Genomic DNA, 18,156 nt, shown 5'->3' with positions numbered 1-18,156 from the left:
CACATAATTCCCCTGGTTATAGTGTTTCAAGTTGCCTATCCCATGTCCTCAGTAACTCCTCATTTCAAACCCCGATCACAGTAACTATGAATGTTACCAGTTCTCTTCTCTCCACTTCAAACCAACGAGAGATCCCAGGCAAACTGTGAGTCAAGGTCAAAGTGGTTCGTTCAATCCATAAGCTCTGCAAAGAGTAATCGAGGCTGTCAGGTACACAGTGAATCCCAGTCACATCATCTGTACTCTTACTACAGGTGCTGAGGGTGTAGAACTCAGCACAGAACATATTAACCTCCTAAGCATTAACTGAGTTTGCAGAATGTCATCCTGAAAGTCCCTTGAACAACGAAACCAGAATTCAGCGTGCTCTAAAGTAACACATTCAATGTTCCTATCAATTTTTAAAGGTTAACCACCAGTTCTGTCATGGGAACCAAGGAGACGTTGTGGACATACATAGCAGGAAGAAAAAAATTCCAGCCAAACCAAAAACGCCATCCTTGCTTCCAAATGCATCTCTCCTGGCACTGAAATAACTCACCTATAAACCAGACAATGCTTTAACCACTGGCCTCAAAAGCTTCTTGTTATTTGAGTTACTACAGTATCTGTGGCCATCAAATCAGGATTACCTGAAAGGCTGTATCAGCATAAAACTATAAGACAGTATTCGCCTTGAAGAGATTAACACTTAGACTTTACTCATTAGGTACTTCTACCTTAAATTCATTCTCCTTGTCCTTTGGGCCTTTGTGGAAAGGCCTGTCATAGCGGAATTTCCGGATGTTGTTGACTCGGTAAAAGCTCTTTATGCGATCAGGGACACGGTCCATTTGGAGCACGTCTATATTGTCTGGGATAGGAGTCACTGCATAGATCTGTAAATCTGTGAATTATGTAGTCAAAGAAAGCCACGGGACATCGAACGGGAAAGCTGCCTCTACTGTGGAGTGAATCAGAATGGTGAGTTCAGAAAGCCACACTCCTCTTCGTTCTCCAACGCTCTCGTTTTGCAGGGGAACCGACAGAGCACTTGACTAAAACTGCTAGGAGAGTCTACACAGTTACAGTGCCTCACAGCCAGGTTAACCAAAGGGGAAGATACCTGAGGATGCAGAAAGTGTGTAGTAAGACATCCAAAATATCTACAGCAGGCCAAATATCCAGCTTCTGTTAGTTTTCATTTGAGGTGGGTGCCTCATTTGTGCAGGCACTTTGGTAGATCTTGGTGTCTCTACGTATTTAAGTACCTGAATATCCAATATTTATCTTTCATAAATTTAACCTTAGATACTTGGGCTTTGTCTGCAAACCAAAGTTGTCCTAATATCATCAATTTACAGTCCAGGTTAATGAAACTGGTTTAACCTCAGTGTTACAGAGGTTACGCAAGCATAAACAAACCAACCAAAATACAGATGCAGACAGCCCCTCTGGCTGTGAAAGCATCAGAGTTACATAGCAAAGAAGACTGAAAAGCACATGCTATGAAAGACAAGTGGGAAACACCAATTTCAGGAGATGTTACTTGCTCACAGTGTCACTATGGTTCAATCCAGCGCCATACACTTGCTGCTGTCACACGAGCCAAACAGCAGCGTTCTCATGACTAACACCTCCAAAAGTCTCTGCAGAGCCATTAAATGTTACGTGGTTCAGTCCTTAAATGTGCACAGCATTGTGTTGTTGCATCAAATCACAGGACAGATTACCAGTGAGAAGAGTGAGGTTCAAAGCTTTAGGCATAACTGAGTTCAGCAGTTAAAAAGAGGCTGAAAAACAATAACAACGATGATGTGAGCAATAAACACAAGGGAAAAGAACACTTTGGAATTAGCAGCTGTTCCCAACAAAATGCTCTCCAAGAGAAGAATAATCTTAATGGGAATACTTTTAATGACACAAAATGTACATTATGGCAATTCTGTTGGTAAAGGTTAAAGCACAGATGTGACCATGCAGATGTGACCGAGCACAGCTCTATCCCTTACACAGTGAATATGACCTGTGTTACTCCCTGAATAAAAAGTGACTGCTCTCTGCAACAGTGCATAGTGCAGTGAACCAGTCAATGTGGACAGCTGTGTGGTTTTGTCCATAGCCAGCTCTACCTGTGACACTTAGCAGGACCTTCCTTCCCTGTACTCTACCTCAGTTGTGCTGATGGTGATTTGCCCTTTCACTGAAGGATACACTGGGCATCACACTGCAATATCGAGTCATCCGGATGGTTTGGATGCTGCATCGCAATAGCCTGTGGGAACTCGCTCAGCATCCTCTGCTGGAAGGCTTCCAGCCTCTCATAGTCGTGGCCCCGACATACGTATTCTTTGTTCTGCAGGAAGGATAAGCACAAGTTAATCTCCTTAAAAGTAAGTTAAACTCTATCAGCTGTTATCTCACTTTATATTTTACTGCTTCAAAAACAAAGATAAATGACAATGCCAATATGCTAATTTGAGAGTAAAACATGCATTTAACACAGCTGATGTATTTTATTCCATCCTTTTTCTGTACAATGTATTCAACCAAGAAGTGATGAATAAGTAGACTATTCCAGTGATCTCTGAGCTCCATACACTTGTAAGCATCCGGTCCTACTGTCTTGTCTTACCTGCTTTTCAGATGACTGAGAAGGGACTGGTTTTTAACTGGACTATGCTGAAACTTGTCAAACAAAACTTAGGACAAAGTCACCAGCTCAGCTGTTCTACGCTGGGAAAACTGCTGTCAAATACAGCTTATACCAGATGGACAGAAGTCCTGAGGATTTCACAGAACAGGGGGAGACAGACGTTTATCAGTCAGTTATGCTTAGGGAGAAGGTGTCGAACTGTTCACAAAAATCATGGTTTAATCACTGTTGTATTGTCAGAGCCATACAATCTGCCTCTGATTATGTTGAGCTGTACGTGCCCAGGAACTCCCCTGTCCATAAAGTCATGTGGAAAAGCCTTACCATGAATTCTTGGTGGCCACTTAGCAAATTTCCCTTCAGCCCTCAAAGCACTTTCCTCTTGATGAACAAAATGTAATTTCTGCCCGTAATGGAAAGCTTGTGTTTAGATGTGTCTCTAGAGGCATTAATCCGCTTGTGCAGAGTTCTTGGATGCTTTTTGAGCCGTCTCAAACTTCGAACAGCAAGATGCAGGATTTCTGAAGTCCTCAGTGTCACAGAGATTGTATTGCAGTGTCTTACCACAAAACACACTTTTTGTTGGTGTTAATACCTCCTGATGCAAGACCAATCAAAGCAGGCAAATTCTCTTCATTCTCATAGTTTTAACTCACACAAATGACAGTAACTAGAGGGACAGGGGGATTTTTCATCTTTGTAAAACAACGAATCCCAGCAAACAAGAACAGTTCCTCCCCTTCTACTTCTTGCATTTCAAAGCTGCAGTACGTGCAGTGATGCTTTGCTTTGCCAGTTGCTCTGGAAAAGGGTTCTGGCCGAGCAGTTCTTAATCTTGTAGCAAAACCAGAGAAAAAGCAGCAAAACCCGATCACAAAACGCAGCCAAGGAGTGCAGTTATCCTTGGCTTTGCAGTTCAGCTTTATGGATCACACCTCACGTTCCAGCTGTGACATATGTCACTGTGTGTGCATCACTCACAGCAACCAATGAACTGCATGAGGAGTCTTGACAGTTCAGTTTGCAATGCCCAACCTTTGCAGTTATTATTAAATTTGGAGTGAGTCCATGTTTGAAGGTGAATCTCTTCATGACACTTACAGCATTCTCTATTTTAGCTTTCGATTGCGGCAATCCAGAAAACTGTAAGCCTATGAATAAAGTTACTGTGATTCTATAAATAATGCCCTGAAAACACCTCAGAGCTAAATTTAAACAGACTTTGCAGACAGATGCCAACACAACTTGTCAGGCCGTACTTGAACTTCTGGTAGGTGGAAGACACGGGCAGTTCTAATTGACCAGAAATAGCTGTAGAATTCATAGCAACATGAAGAATGACTTTGCTAGACAAAGGGTCTTAAAATCAAAGTTGTAGAAAGAAGTGGCTATTTTCTGTCTCAAGCTATACAGCAATAGAAAAATAAATGAGAAAAAGACATGGAATTATTTGATCACTTGAAATCACTCCCATAGCCATTTGAAGAATTTAAATCCATGTAAATCTTTTTCTTCTCCAGAATAGCTGCTCCCAATCTCTTTACAGTGTGATCCATGCTGATGTGATTGCTAATGGGCTTAGCCTGTGCTTCGCAATGTGTATGCTGTATGGATCATTAGAGAGAGAAAGGAGGAGGATGACTTTTAATGAGATTGCTACATCAGTAATCTGCTATCAGAAGTACTGCTACCAAATATAATTGCAGAATTAACAAGGATTATAATTATGAACGCTCATGTTCGTGGTTAACGTCTCCAGCCAAGCACCCACACTGTTACACCGTTTCACAACGGGCAAGCGATCTGCACTGAAAACTCTGCCGTGTGAAACACACAGGCCGTGCAGGATCCAAGATGAAGCTGTAGGATGCGTAACATGATAAGCAAGATTCACTGACTTCAAATGTAGGAACGCTTGTATGCTGGTGACTTTGTTGTCATACGTTTTCTGAAACATCTGTTGTTGGATATAAAAGAACTCATCTGTTTTCTCTGGAGATGGGTGTGAAAGGACAGGTACTGCTTCCTACTGCAGCACTCAGCATTTCCTCAGCTTCCTCTGCACGTGTGCTCTGTGCACTGATTCAGGCTGCGACAAAGCCGCCCTTTATCTATTGATATTTTCACCTTGATTCATTCCAACTTGCTTTCACTTAGAGGACTGTAATTAACCACCAGTGTTTAAATCCTAGTTAAAAAACATACATAGATTCTGTATCAGGGGAAATTTTTTTTGCAGCATCCTGCTGTGTAACTCAAGAGCGGTGCCATCTCTCGTCAAACCATTTCTTTAAAGAACAGAAAACATGCACCTCTGGTCCTTGAAAGTACGCTTCAAGTTAGCTTCTCCTGTCAAGCTGGATGGCGTGGACCATCAGTTTTCAGAGCTCTCAGAGCAGTTGTCAGATGAGATTCCTTCCTTGCTCTGAACTAGCAACAGAACACAGTATGAACCAATGCCCATGTGAAGTTTGATTCCTCATTAGGAACAGAAGATTATTTCACTTTTAAAGGATTGCTGATCCTGTACATACCAGCAGACAGTAAGCTCGAAGTAAGGACGTGTCCAGAGAAGCAGAACAGGCTTTTTGGTGAAGAGAGGAAATTTTTCGCTTGTAGAAAGCACAAGAGAGGCATCATTCTGGTCCTGGAATCATTCTGTCATGTGAGACTTTTGGAAGCGTGACAATTTGAGATGATGAGAATCGAGCAATGACCCAACATTGCTGCAGTACAGCATTCTGCTTAATATAGGGGCAACTTGTGCCGCGTCTGCAGATTGTCAAAAATACACATAGGCATGAGTCAAATTTCTGATCTCTGTTCTAAGATCATTCCCAACGGACCGCATTCCTCGGTGCAGTCAGAAAGCTGCTGCTGCTTGTGCAGGCACAGAGAAAGAAGTTGACTGGCAGACATCCTATCTCCACATCTGACGTACAGAGCCTGAACTGTTACTCTGAGCCTGGTCTGTGTCGTATTTTGTGCACGTCTGGCTTACCCGCAGGAAGAACGGGAATTTCCGACCGTAAAAGCCAACTCTGAAGAACTCGGGTTCTAAGCGCTGCTGCTCCATGATGTTGTCATAATAGGTGGCTTCCATTTTCTGCGGAGGAAGAACGATAGCTGCTATCAGACCCTTAAAGCTGCACTGAAACCTTTTGAATATCAAGACACATTTAAAGATCACATCAGTCTTTTGCCCCCAGATTTTTGAATGAAAAAACCACAATTCTTTTAAAGATACGATATTATTAATTGAACAGTCCACATGTGGAACAGACCACAGCATCACCGTACTCATTTTACATTTCTGGAGACGACATTAACGTTTCTCAGCTGTACCTCATTTGAAATTAAACAGGTCTTGCATGTAATCCTCTTTGCAAAGCTGAGATTAAGATCTGTGTTGCCTGGATCACCGTGTCCTGTGCTCTCCTACAGCTCAAAATCTGTACCACTGTCTGGAAAATGGTATTAGTTCAATTGCGTTTGCATTAATGGAGTTGAGGAGCATGAAAAAGGAGGAAGCACAGCTCAGTGCGCCAGGAGGTTTAACATGGAAGAAAAAAGGGGTCTGGGAGAAAGTGAAGGGACTTGTCTCTAGTTCCAATCACAACTTCTGTGGCACTGTGCTTGCATGTGTATCAAGAGTGGGATTTCAGGACTCCTTGCCAAACTGAATCTCAGTCGCAAGGCTCATGGAAACTTCACTTGAACAAAAGGACAGCTTTTTAAAGAGAAGAACCAGTTTGCCATCATGGCTTTCACTGCAGGGAGTCCTAACGGCAGCTCTGACTTAGAATATCGCATCAAGGTTCTGTTCTCAGTTCCCACACATTATCAGCTCCTTTTCTCAAACAGAAAAGCTCCCAGGTCATTGCAGGAAGAATAAAGGGATGTGTTGAGTGACGCTAATGGCACAGAGGAAAATCCTTCGGAGTGGGGAGAAATTCAAGTCAGTTGAGGTCAACACAGATTTAGGGAACTTGAACAGGGAACAGCTCACACACAGGTAAGCAAAAGGATGAGGTGCATTGGTTGTACTGATCAGCTGAGGTGCTGTTCACCTGCCAGTTGATCAAATAATGAAGAGGCAGCAAGAATATCCAATTTACCGGTGTTTCAGGAAAGAAAGTCTTGTTAAGAGGTTTGGCTGCTCATCATTTCATGATGGCTTAACCAATCTGGTAGTTCCCGTACACCAGGATGACTTTTCAGTCTGCCCTGTTTGAGAAGTCTGCAGTAAACAAGGGCACATCCAAGGTGGTCTCTGGTGCTCTCCTCAGAGGCACTTTGAAGAAAACGGGTTCTTCAGAAGTGCGGTTCACGAGACCTCGGGTGTCCTCAGGTGAGAACACGTTTGACTTGTAAAGGGAATTTAACCCACTGTGTGTAAGAACACATCCACACGGCATAAAACTTAAATTTGGACGTATGCATGCTACCCAGGGGACAAAAGCAGGTGAGCTGTTTTCACATTCAGAAAGCTCTTAAATAGCAACCAGAACTTTGGACTTTCCTGATTAGAGCGTGGTGCTGTAAATGTGCCCTGATTTAATCACGTTTGGTTTTACAGGAGAACCAGATTCTTGTCAATTGACAAGGACACCATAAATGTTTGCATTCTCCATTCCTTCTTGTTCCTCTTTTGTCACCTGAGGCACCAACTGTCCTTGGTATTTTTGGAATTAAGATGAAAATTCAATACATATTTTTTTTAAATATAGAAAAAATAATATGATTTTATGTAAAAAAATACATAAATATGTGATTGCAATAGCAAGCCCAGCTCCTGGGTGTGTGCTGTCTCCATGTACGCCTGGAATTTTACTGCCAGTAGACTTAGGAATTACTTCAGTGGGCCTTCAAAGTCATCAAAGTGAACCAATGGCAAAGGGGTCAGTGTAAATGCATGGAGCTACACAGGAAATAGGTTAATTTTTTTTAAATTCAGAAGCCATAGGAGAGCAAAATTCCCTGGGGAATGACAGGAGAGACTGCAAGGAGAGGAGCTGCTGCTACTCACCCGAATCCAGCTGAGGCTCTGGTAATCGTAGAGGCTCTCGTACTGTATGGCCAGCTCTCTGCACAGCGGGATTCCAAACTCCCAGCTCTGCAAAACCAAAGCAGATCGCACTCACAGCAACCACCACGTGACTGCCCACTCAGCCGAGAGCAACATGGAAACTGAATCTGGGGAATTCATTTGGTACGAAACGCCAGGGATTAGATGTGGAAATGCAATGTGATGAAACAGTTTCCATTACTATTTCCTCTTTCAGGACGGTAACGGGCCGTGTGTCCCATGGAAGTGACTCACACATACTGCTTGTTACTGAAAATTCACTCAAGAGACTGGCAACTTCTTTGGAGAAAGATGACACAACTAACAGTTCTTCTTGTGTCAGACACCCCTTCAGCCCACCCCAAATATCTCCTTTGCTTTCTGCATTGAAACCCCCTGGAGCAAAGGGTCAGGGCTTGGCTCCCAGCAGAGCACTCCCCTTGCAGGGCTGCGACTCCCCGCTGAGAGCACAGAGGTGTCAAGCAATGGGAAACACAAAAATACAGAGACAAAACATCCTCAGAGCTGGCCCGCACTACTGTACTGAGTGAATATCCGTATGCAGAACTGAAAGCAACACTTACTTCTTCAGCTTACAGTCTGCACACAATAAATCCTTTCTAGCAGCAAAGGGACCAAGTTGGGTCATGGCCACACTGAGAGAAAAGCTCCCGTGACCTCACTTAGCTGTTCTGAGTGCTGGTTTTACACCTTGAACTGAAATCTGCTCTCCCATCATCTTTTCCCTGCGTAGATTAGAAGCTTTTTGGGGGAACGACTGTTTCTTACAAACTTATGTAAAGGGTGCACAGCACCAAGGTGTCAGTTGAACCTTTACTGGATTAAATTGTGTGTGTTACAGGGCTGACTTGCCAGTTGTTTTAACTGGGAGCCTGCTGTAGCGAAAACAAAACTAATGCCTGAGTTAGAACATCACCTCAAGTTTAAAAATACTAATAGCAATACTGTAAATGATTCATAGCAGTAATTAATTATGGAAAATATCAGCACTTAATATGGAAGTAGTTGTTCGTGTGCCTTCACTTAAAGAAGTGAATCTGCACTGTTTGAGTTACTGAATTAGGTACCTTACAATGCTCCTGTTTGTGCACACACATCTGTAGTGTCTGTTACTCATCTGTAAAACTCTTTAGTTTCAGTTGATTACAAAAACCTACATAAGAACATGCTAAATAAAAGATTCGTTCAGAATCACTTTGAATATCCCGACAGTAGTTTGGGATGATGGGGAGCCTGAGATGTATTGAACTGAACCGGGATCAACAGCATTAACAGTTAAGTGTTTATATTTGCAAACATAAACACAGTAGCTTTTTCCCCCCCCAGGTTTCAAGATACTTTACATAGATTTCCAGTCCTTCGCTGATTTGTATTTACTTGAAAGAATGGAAAAGTCTCTTCTCAAAGGCTGGCCAGGAATAAATGGCTTTTGTCACAGAGTGTGAGCAGGCTCTCGCTTCCAAATGGGATGCTGTGGCTACAGCCACATAGCTCTCTAATCTGTCTTCTGGATAGAGGCAGGAAGCTGGCTCTCTTCCCTTGGCAAGATGCAACCTTTTCATGCTCCTTTTCTGATGTGAATTAAATTAACACGTAACCACATTTTACTTCTCTTTACCCCAGCTCTTCTAAATGTACCCTGCTACTATTCCTGCCACACTAACTCAGGCTCGCTCTCTTTCTTTCAGGTAGAATTCCACACAGAGCAGTTCCCCTGTGCTAGCTGAATGTTCTGCAGATAGAAGATGAGATACGGAAGTGAATAAACACAACATACAGGTAACTTCTTAGAGGGAAAAGAGAGCATGCAGATGTTGGAAACAAAAAGAGAATGAATGGCTGAGTCACTGGGATCCACTTAAAACCTGTGATGCTACTGAGTACCCCATTTAAAACCTGTGATGCTACTGAGTACCCCATTTAAAACCTGTGATGTTACTGAGTACCCCTTTTAAAACCTGTGATGTTACTGAGTACCCCTTTTAAAACCTGTGATGTTACTCAGTACCATCCTCACAATGCTGGAATGTCATATGTAATTCTATGTGCTACAAAAGCATCGCTTCCCTCTAAAGCATCATTCTTCCCCCTCTTCAAAGAATTTCCCAATGTCGCCACTGTTATTTTCTCTCATTACTGCTTTCTCTTTTGCTGATGTCTCATCTGTTTCCATGTTTTATATTATGTCCTTCACGTGAAAAGCAGATTCATTGACATTTATTGCAGCTTTCTCCTGTGGCACCAGCAGCTCTCAGTTGAGCACTGCTGACTGCACACAAGGAGGCAGAGACAGTCAACGTTTATGAATGGGAACCTTTATTTACTCGCATCCCAGTGTGCAGATTTATTTTGGAACTATGGTGCAAAGAAGGGTACACAAGAGAAATCAGCTCAAACGCTGGGCACACGATCTAAAAATGAACTGGTTTTGAGATACAGCTTTGGCTACACCACTTGGCTGGCGCTAAGGAGGATGTGCGTTGTGATGCTGTGGTGGGAGCTGGTCACAATTTTTAGTTAATAAAATCTAGTAATGAACTGGACAGAAAAGGGTTGTGTGGTTTTCAAGCTCCTGCTGTCCAGAAGCATGATCAGTCGGGTTCATACTGTTCCAACCTTGAGTTTTAACAGCCAAAATCGTAACAGTGAATTGCAAACCAAGGATCTTCATTTAAAGTTGTGCTTGCACAGGCTGCCGACTGAGCCATGCACCAAACCGAAGCGCAGCAGCACGAGTAGGAAGGAGCGCGCAGCCCACAGGCTGAAAGGGCTCTGGAACGTTCCTGCCCAGCACAGGGGCTGCTGCCGACAGCACTGAGAATGGAGCTGGCAATTCTGCACCCGCTGCAGCGCTCCTGGCCTGCCACGGGCCGTGCCACCGCTCCTTGCCCTCCACTGCCATGCCCTTTATGTCAAGCATACAACAGTCCCGTGGCCAGTGTCCCCTATTCCCGTGCTGAGAAAGGTTTCCTGTAAACAGATGCAGAAGTTTTGCACCCTTTTCATGCTGCTTTGACCCCCTTACTTAGCAGAAGATGCCAGGAGCAGCCTGAGCAACTGAACTCTAGAAATGCAACTGAAGGACACAGAACAACAAATTCCACTCTTCAGGAGCCAAGGAGGGACCATCTTAGGGCAGTGCAGAAAGAAACTACCAGACACAAGCTGAAGGAGGCAAGTTTCCTCCATTCCTTGTTACACTGCAACAGAAAGAACGCTGGGAAGCAGCAGGATTTGGCTTCTCAGCATCTTTCACTTCCTTGGTCTGAGTGACATCCACGCTGCTTAAGCAGATTATTTAGTCATTCAGCTCCCGTTTACAATAAAGGGCGATTAAAGCACAGAGTAACTCCAAAAACATCCAGTGGGGGGGGAAAAAACCTCAGGAGGTTAATACTCTATAATCTCTTAGGAGTTTTATAGCAAAATTACATCCATCAAGTTTTCACTCCTTTTCAGTGCCTATATGGATTGCCTGTTTTTGTCAGAAAGCCAGGCTCACTTGTTTTACACAGGCTCTGTGTCCTCTTTGTCGAGTCAGACAGTACAGTGCTGCAGTATCTGCACAAGCCACTAATTAATTTAATTTATCTAAGTGCAGACTGAAAACTGCTGAAAATTTCTGAACTGAAAAAGAGAGCCCTACGCAGCATTATTACAAAGGAACAACTCTGGTGGAGAAAAATTATTCTTAATTAACCACTTCCTCATAAATGGGGCACTTCTTCCTACACACAGGAGTCTGGCTTCCTTTTGCACGTTCTGCAGCCGATGTCTCTGCCATGTGCAGCTTTCTCTTATCAGGGCTAGTAAAGAATTCTCTTGAATGGCAGCCCCACATGAACCAAATCACAGCTGTATTAAGTGCCACTGTCACTGCCATCACAGGCAAAACCAACCTTGAGGCGCACATACAGAACTTATCTTCCAGTAACAGAAGCTGCAGAAATATTTCTAGAGATATAGTATTTGAAAATAATTCTGACAGATGATAACACTTCAGAGGTTCACCCCTGAGATGCTCCCAAACACCATGACACAAGGGACTACAAAACCTACACCTGCAGTAATTTAAAAAAATGTATTTGTCATAGGAAAAACATACCAAATACGTGATTGAAATGTATTGATTTCCTTCTTGTGCAATGGGTGGAACTGCACTTTAGCTGAGAGCCACTTTAAAATAACACTGACACTGAAAAGACCCAAGTCTTTTGTAATAAAGGGACTCCTACGGTGCATTGCTTGCCTTTTACTTCTGTGGGTTAGAAACAAAACAACCCCAAAACTGAGTCATAACGCAGCAATTTCCACAGACAACTACAAAAGGCAATCCCACCCCGCAACAGCTAAGGAGCTGGCATTCATAGAGCTCTCTGCTGTATCAGGGGATCCAAAATTCACTTTAAAGGTACAGTAACGTTTTGGTCTTTTTCCTGCTGGCCTGCCTAAACCAGCTCCAAACGTTCTGTGTAGCGAAATACCCATCTCCAGTTTCTCATCTTTTTGTCAGGTTATAAAACCTTTTGCTCTCAATCTACTTCCAGACTACTGAACTGAGATGACAGGCTTGCAGGCCCTAAGTAAGTCAGGAAAGGGAAGGAAGCTGCTGGAAGAGAGAAGAAGTTGGCGTACCTTCCCTTTGTTGAAGTAATGGATAATCTTACGGCACAGACCTTCCTTACGTTGCCACTCTGACTGAGATGGGTAATGCAGGAACTCTCTCAGAGGTCTGTCCTCCCACTGAAGCAACTCACAGTACAGAAGCAAAGTAAATGCAGCCTCTGTTGGAAATGCAGTTATTGAACACGGAATCAATGACAACAGACAAATACAGCCAGCAGGTTAAAAGGTCCCTAGACCTGCTTCTTAAACACTCTGGAATCTGAGATTTACAAGTTGAGAAAAACTCCTGAAGTCTTAGGTGATCGTTAAATTATTCGGTTACCTAAAACAGCAGCACAGAGCTGCTTCCTATGAACCTGATTTTCAAATACAAATCTGTCAGGCTTTAAATTGACTTGATTTAAATGCAGTCAGATATGCAGTCAGTAACTACACTTGGGGCCTGCAGCTGTAAACAGAGCTTGGACAACACAGAATCAGAGTCTGTAGACTTCCTAAGTACCACAATGTACGGAAAGGAGGCAAACGATAATACAGCGGAGTTTTTGTTAGCTTAAACTTCCTCCAAGTTCTGATGCCAATGCTGTGATTTTTTGGATCACTCTTCCTCATGGGACACTTCAGTGTAAAATTTGGAGCATAATGGAATAGTCCCATGGATGTGTGGGCATAAACACACTAAGGGAATGTGCTGGAGCTCAGCTTCTTGTGTTCCCATAACTGACTGCTACAGATTTTTCCCAAAAGAATTCATCAGGTGTTAGAGTCTGACACCAGGGGAGTGAAGAGCTCTCACCAGGGTTTCAAGCAGACCCAGATGACACGGCACTAACCTGTATAGTTCTCAGCCTGCAAGTGCATGTCACACAGCTTGTGGATATAGCGGATGTACATCTCCTCCTTGTTAATTTCAGACTTATAGAAATTCTGCCAGACAAAAAAGAGAGATGTTATTGAGACGACTCCTTCATTCAGAACAACCAGCAGCATCCGTGTGTGCATAAAGCCACTGAAAAGATAACACACTGTTAATGTAAAAGTACTTCTTTTCACACTCACAACCATTTAACCCGCTACTTTACTTGTGTCGTGACCTTTTTTTCCAAAATAAAGGTAGTCAAAAGCTGTAAGAGAAAGTGAGAGAGGTGTCCCTGTCACAGGGACACTCAGAACTCACCTGGACAAGGCCCAGGGGAACCTGACCTACTTGGCCCTGCTTTCAGAAGAGCGAGGAGATGAACCAGAGGCCTCCAGGGGATCCTCGCAACCCCTGTGCTTCTGCTCTGTTATCCCAGCCCTCGATTCTGAAGCTGCGTTTGCCTGGCACAGATTCCTGCCCCAGCCTTTCCCATCCCAGTCTCAACAACAGTGCACAGCATCGCAAAGAGAGAAAGGAAACATCTTTACCATAAGGTTAACAGTGCAGCCAATTTTCTTGTTTTCTGTTTCATCTCCTTTCATACAGTCCCTAAGAAAGCAGAACAATGTTGAAACGTACATCTGCAAAAAAAGTGCTTTAAAAATAAATCTGAAACTACCTTATCCTCCAGAGCTTCCTCAGATCACACAAAACAGGTAATCATCTCTATTTCATAAAGTTCCTCCACGAAAAAATTCCATATTGTGGCTTAAATGATACGAGAACAAAGCGTCCTCTCACATCTCTGCACCTGAGAACAAGCCCCTGTGGTGACTGCTACTTCATTTCTTACAGGAATCTGAACAAAAATCACATCATAGTGGCCAAAAAGAATCTGAACGAGAGATCTACTGTCAAAGTGAAAAACTGTTATTATCCAGACATTAATGTTTAGTGGTTTCCCAGTCAAAGGACCAGCTTTCATAAAGTCAGCTATCCAATGTGCTGTTGGCACACTGAAAGATACAACCAGAGTAATTTAGACTAGATTACTTTTTCATAGCTAAGTTAAATTATGAAGTTTATCTTTAGTTTCTGCAATGTTTTAGAAATTATATCTACGTGTCCCAGGTATCTGGTCTTGCATAGCAGTTGTACAACAGCTGTTGGCAGGAAACACAGGAGATGGGATCAAACCAGTAAGGGTAACAAAGAGCAACCCCAAAAGCACAGAAAAGGACTTGGGACTGCAGAATACCCAGTGCAGTCACAGGTTTTCACCAATAATGACCAACAGCAGAAGAAATCATCTGAACTCTTGTCAGTAGGCTAACGATAGAAATGTTTGGGGCAGTTTCTGTGTAGTTTCAAATTGTCATGCCATAAAAACAGCTCCTGAGGGTGTGTGTATATGAAGTTAAAATCTTTTCTTTACACTGAACAGAGCTCAGCTGCACTGACACAGCAGTCCTGCAGCCTTGTCTAAACCTAAACAGAGGATGTTGTATTGATAGTGGGGTCCTGCACACACGAGTCACCAGCTGACGGGTCAGGCTTCCCAACCTGCAAGTCCAGATGAGGCATTCGCATCCTGGTTCAGCAAGGCACTGGTGATGGTTCTTGCATTTAGCATCTGTCATGCTGAACTGGGCAAAACCACTCCAATGATAGAAGGAATTTATCATTTAGCAGCCTGAATAAACCTTAGTACAGAACTACAAATTAAAAAAATCTTTATCTTCACTGTTATCAGGAATAAGCATGTAAGACTGAGAACTGGGGCTCCAGAGATGTGATTTGAGGATTTTTGCTCAGAACCTGGCAGCAATGAGTTAGGCTTGCTCACGTAACACTTCCCTTCAGAGGAGCATGCAGCCTGATAAAGTATTCCCTGAAGAAAAGGAGGTTGGCACTACCTCTTTACAACCTTCTCGTACTTAGAAGACACGACTGGTGTTGGCAGATACCTGTAGTCAAGCAGACGCTCCATGAGCCGAGTAACTGATGTAACGAAGGAGATGCCGGTCTCCCGCCACGTTTCCTGCTCAATCTTCTCAAGCAAACTGTTGGGAGATGAAGAGGCAGCAGGTGAGGCTTCCGGGGAAGTGGTGTGCTGCGTGCAGGCCGCTGGGCACAACCTGGCTTGTTTCTCCCTCATAAAACAGAGTCCCAGAATCGCTGTCTTACCTGGGATACGGCCCAAAGAGCTGGGTTCTACTCCAGGCAGCATGAAGCAAAAACAAGGAAATTACAGAATTGACAGCAAAAGGAAAAATGTCTTCACATTGCCATTTACAATACATGAAAATGAGCAATGCGCATTATTACCTGTAGCTTAAATACTGCTAACGTCAGTCAGAAGTGGGAGAGGAATCTAAACCTAATGCAAATACCTCTTCTTTGCTTAGCCCCATGTATATTTTCATCTCTAATCAGCAATCAACCAATCTTGAATCACAGTTTACTTAAACTATAAATAAATAAAGGCAATCTCTTCCTGCTCAGAAAACCAGACAATACAGGGAGAGTCTCACTGAGAGACTTGTGAAGAATAAAGAGGAGGGCAGAGCAAGAACACTGAAAATCACTTTAAAAAAGTGAAAAAAGCCAGCAAATTTACATGCCAGTTTCCTGAAACTGGATCTCCGTCAAAGAACTTGACACTTGCTACAGAAATTCTGTTGGGTGCCAGACGTGTCCTCACAAGAGGACAAACTCTTCTGAACTGCAGTGATTCCCAGCTGAGGGAGCGATTCACATTGCAGCAGTACAGCTGAGACAGCAGAGCTCAGGGTCAGCTCTTCACTACAGACAGCAAAGAATTTCCTCAAAGTTCACGTTGTTCTCAGAAAAGTCAGTGGCAAACAGAAACTAAAGGCTGCTTGGTAATAAATACAGTCACTGTCATCTAAAAATAAGTAACAAACTACGGTCCCTAAATTTCTAACATTTCAGGTGACAAATGTCTTCAATAGAGCAGCAGAAATGCACAATATTCCTCTTGCCAGGTGAATTTAAAAAACAAACAAGAGGACAGGTATTTTCTTTCCTTTATCCCTGAACCAGGCTTCTGTTATTTGTACACAATAGATACGGGTATGTGGATATGCACAAATCCAACCTGAATACATTTACGTGCTCCCCAAGCATAATAAGCACACAGGATGGAGAGACTGACCTATCTTGGAAATGAATGAATGAATGTGCAGCTGTGAATTCTGAAATACACCTACTGGTTCTAGTGAAACACAGGTTTATGCCTCAAACCGACAGCGTGCAAGTAGGGGCCACAGAAAACTGGCTAAAATTTTGCTAACGATCCCTGTGGCTCACTGGGGTATGAAAAGATCAAGGTTAACTGCTCTGGACTCCTTCTGAAATAAACCAGAATCACTGGAAACTAATTTGGAGACACATCAGTAATCAAAGATAAGCAAGAAAAAGTCAGCTGCAGTGTGTTTAAGGTTATCCTTATGAGCACTGGATTTCTTGGTGTCCAGTGGAAATCCAGTGTCACAACGGACTCTGGAGGAAGCAACTTGCAACTGCTGAGCCGACCAAAACACCATCTTCAGAACTGGAAGCAGCAGAGGAAAATCTCTCTTGCTCTAACGAGGCCTGACTTGCTTCACAATGCACTGCTTCTTTACGCAGTCCTAAGGCCAAACTTTCACTGACTGCTACGTAAAAGAAAGGCAATGGCTCCTGTAGCAAATCAGTCTTTGACAGGAGGGTGATGACTACTTACCTGCGCAGACCGATACTAGATTTCACAGCAAGAAGACAAAGAAGAATTTAGGCACTTGTCTTCTTTCCAGAATTGGAGTGACACAGTTTTATTGCACTGAGCCGTGTCATGAAAAGCTGCCAGAAAGCCCTGACTGCATTCTCTGAGGACAAGGCTGTCACTACTCTGACTCTTTCAGGGGCCCTGCACAACACAGAGGGAGCAGAAAGCGGCAGAGCTTACAGCAGGCTGAAGAGTTCCCTGTAGTTCTCATCACCTTTTCCTTCGGATACCAGGCTGTCCAGCTTATCGATCAGCTCGGCTTCCACCTGCGTGAAGAAGAGACCGGTTACAAATGAGCTCTTCGTGTACAAGACAGAAGTTTCCAACGTGAAGACCAGAAGAATATTTTATTTCTCGTGCCCTGAGGCTGCCCACTTCTGTGTGCAAGTGATTTATTTCCCTGTGGCCCAGTTAAATGGAGACACTTCTCTCATCTGTCAGTGAAACAGGAGGACTAAAGCTAAATTCTCCTTTTGGTTATCAGCGTCTGAACGAATGAACATCCCAGGGGAGGCAGTGCTTCTCCACAGGAACTCCTGAGGTTTCTTCTCTTATCAAATAAATCACTCGGACACACTTTCTATGAAACACTATCAGACAAACCGTATCCTGTACTGTAACTGAAGAGCCACACAGAGAAATTAATCCATGGTGTGATCGCTGCTGGTCCACTCTGGGGGTTCTCCCGGTAGGTAATGGATTTCCAGTTATCCAGGCATCACTACATTGATTATCATTACAGGACAAGATTATTTGTTCATTAAAGCCAGTTCTGTCAAGCCTCTCTATGATTATACGACACATTTTCCTTTCTCATCCCTTACAAAGGTTTTGAATATGCATTCATTTCCCTCCAAGTCTGATACGTCCTGTTATCATGTTTGACAGCAGATATTGCCATAAAATTGACTCAGGTGCAGACAGGAATGTATCTAATTTAAACAAACAGATCTTACAGAAAAGATGCTTTCAGTACTAATGAAGACAGAGGCCCCTAAAGGTTGAAACTGTAGAAATATGGCTTGTTTTAAAACAAGGATCGTTTGAGTCTCTGTTTTCCAGCTGCCAAATTGCAAAGGAAGCAAAGATGAGAAGGAAAAGCAAATCACCCAGTGGCACACAAATGGAGTTGGTGCTCTTGTTGCTGAGACCATGAA

General features: G+C 43.2%; 1 protein-coding gene across 1 annotated transcript in view; it reads right to left on the bottom strand.

Annotated features, from left to right (window-relative positions):
- The window catches only part of DOCK3 (dedicator of cytokinesis 3), a 67,350-nt gene that overhangs the window by 18,915 nt on the left and 30,279 nt on the right, over positions 1 to 18,156 (bottom strand). Inside the window, 11 exon segments of the mRNA XM_010183258.1 lie at positions 98 to 184; positions 720 to 886; positions 2,194 to 2,335; positions 5,637 to 5,741; positions 7,665 to 7,751; positions 12,360 to 12,508; positions 13,184 to 13,277; positions 13,758 to 13,818; positions 15,177 to 15,272; positions 15,397 to 15,423; positions 17,180 to 17,265. Coding sequence (XP_010181560.1) covers positions 98 to 184; positions 720 to 886; positions 2,194 to 2,335; positions 5,637 to 5,741; positions 7,665 to 7,751; positions 12,360 to 12,508; positions 13,184 to 13,277; positions 13,758 to 13,818; positions 15,177 to 15,272; positions 15,397 to 15,423; positions 17,180 to 17,265 — 1,101 coding nt within the window.

The sequence above is a fragment of the Mesitornis unicolor genome, unplaced genomic scaffold (genome assembly GCF_000695765.1).
Source record: "Mesitornis unicolor isolate BGI_N332 unplaced genomic scaffold, ASM69576v1 scaffold12514, whole genome shotgun sequence".
Taxonomy (NCBI): domain Eukaryota; kingdom Metazoa; phylum Chordata; class Aves; order Mesitornithiformes; family Mesitornithidae; genus Mesitornis; species Mesitornis unicolor.
Note: the sequence above shows the minus strand (reverse complement) of the source record. Positions and strands in the feature narration are given on the sequence as shown.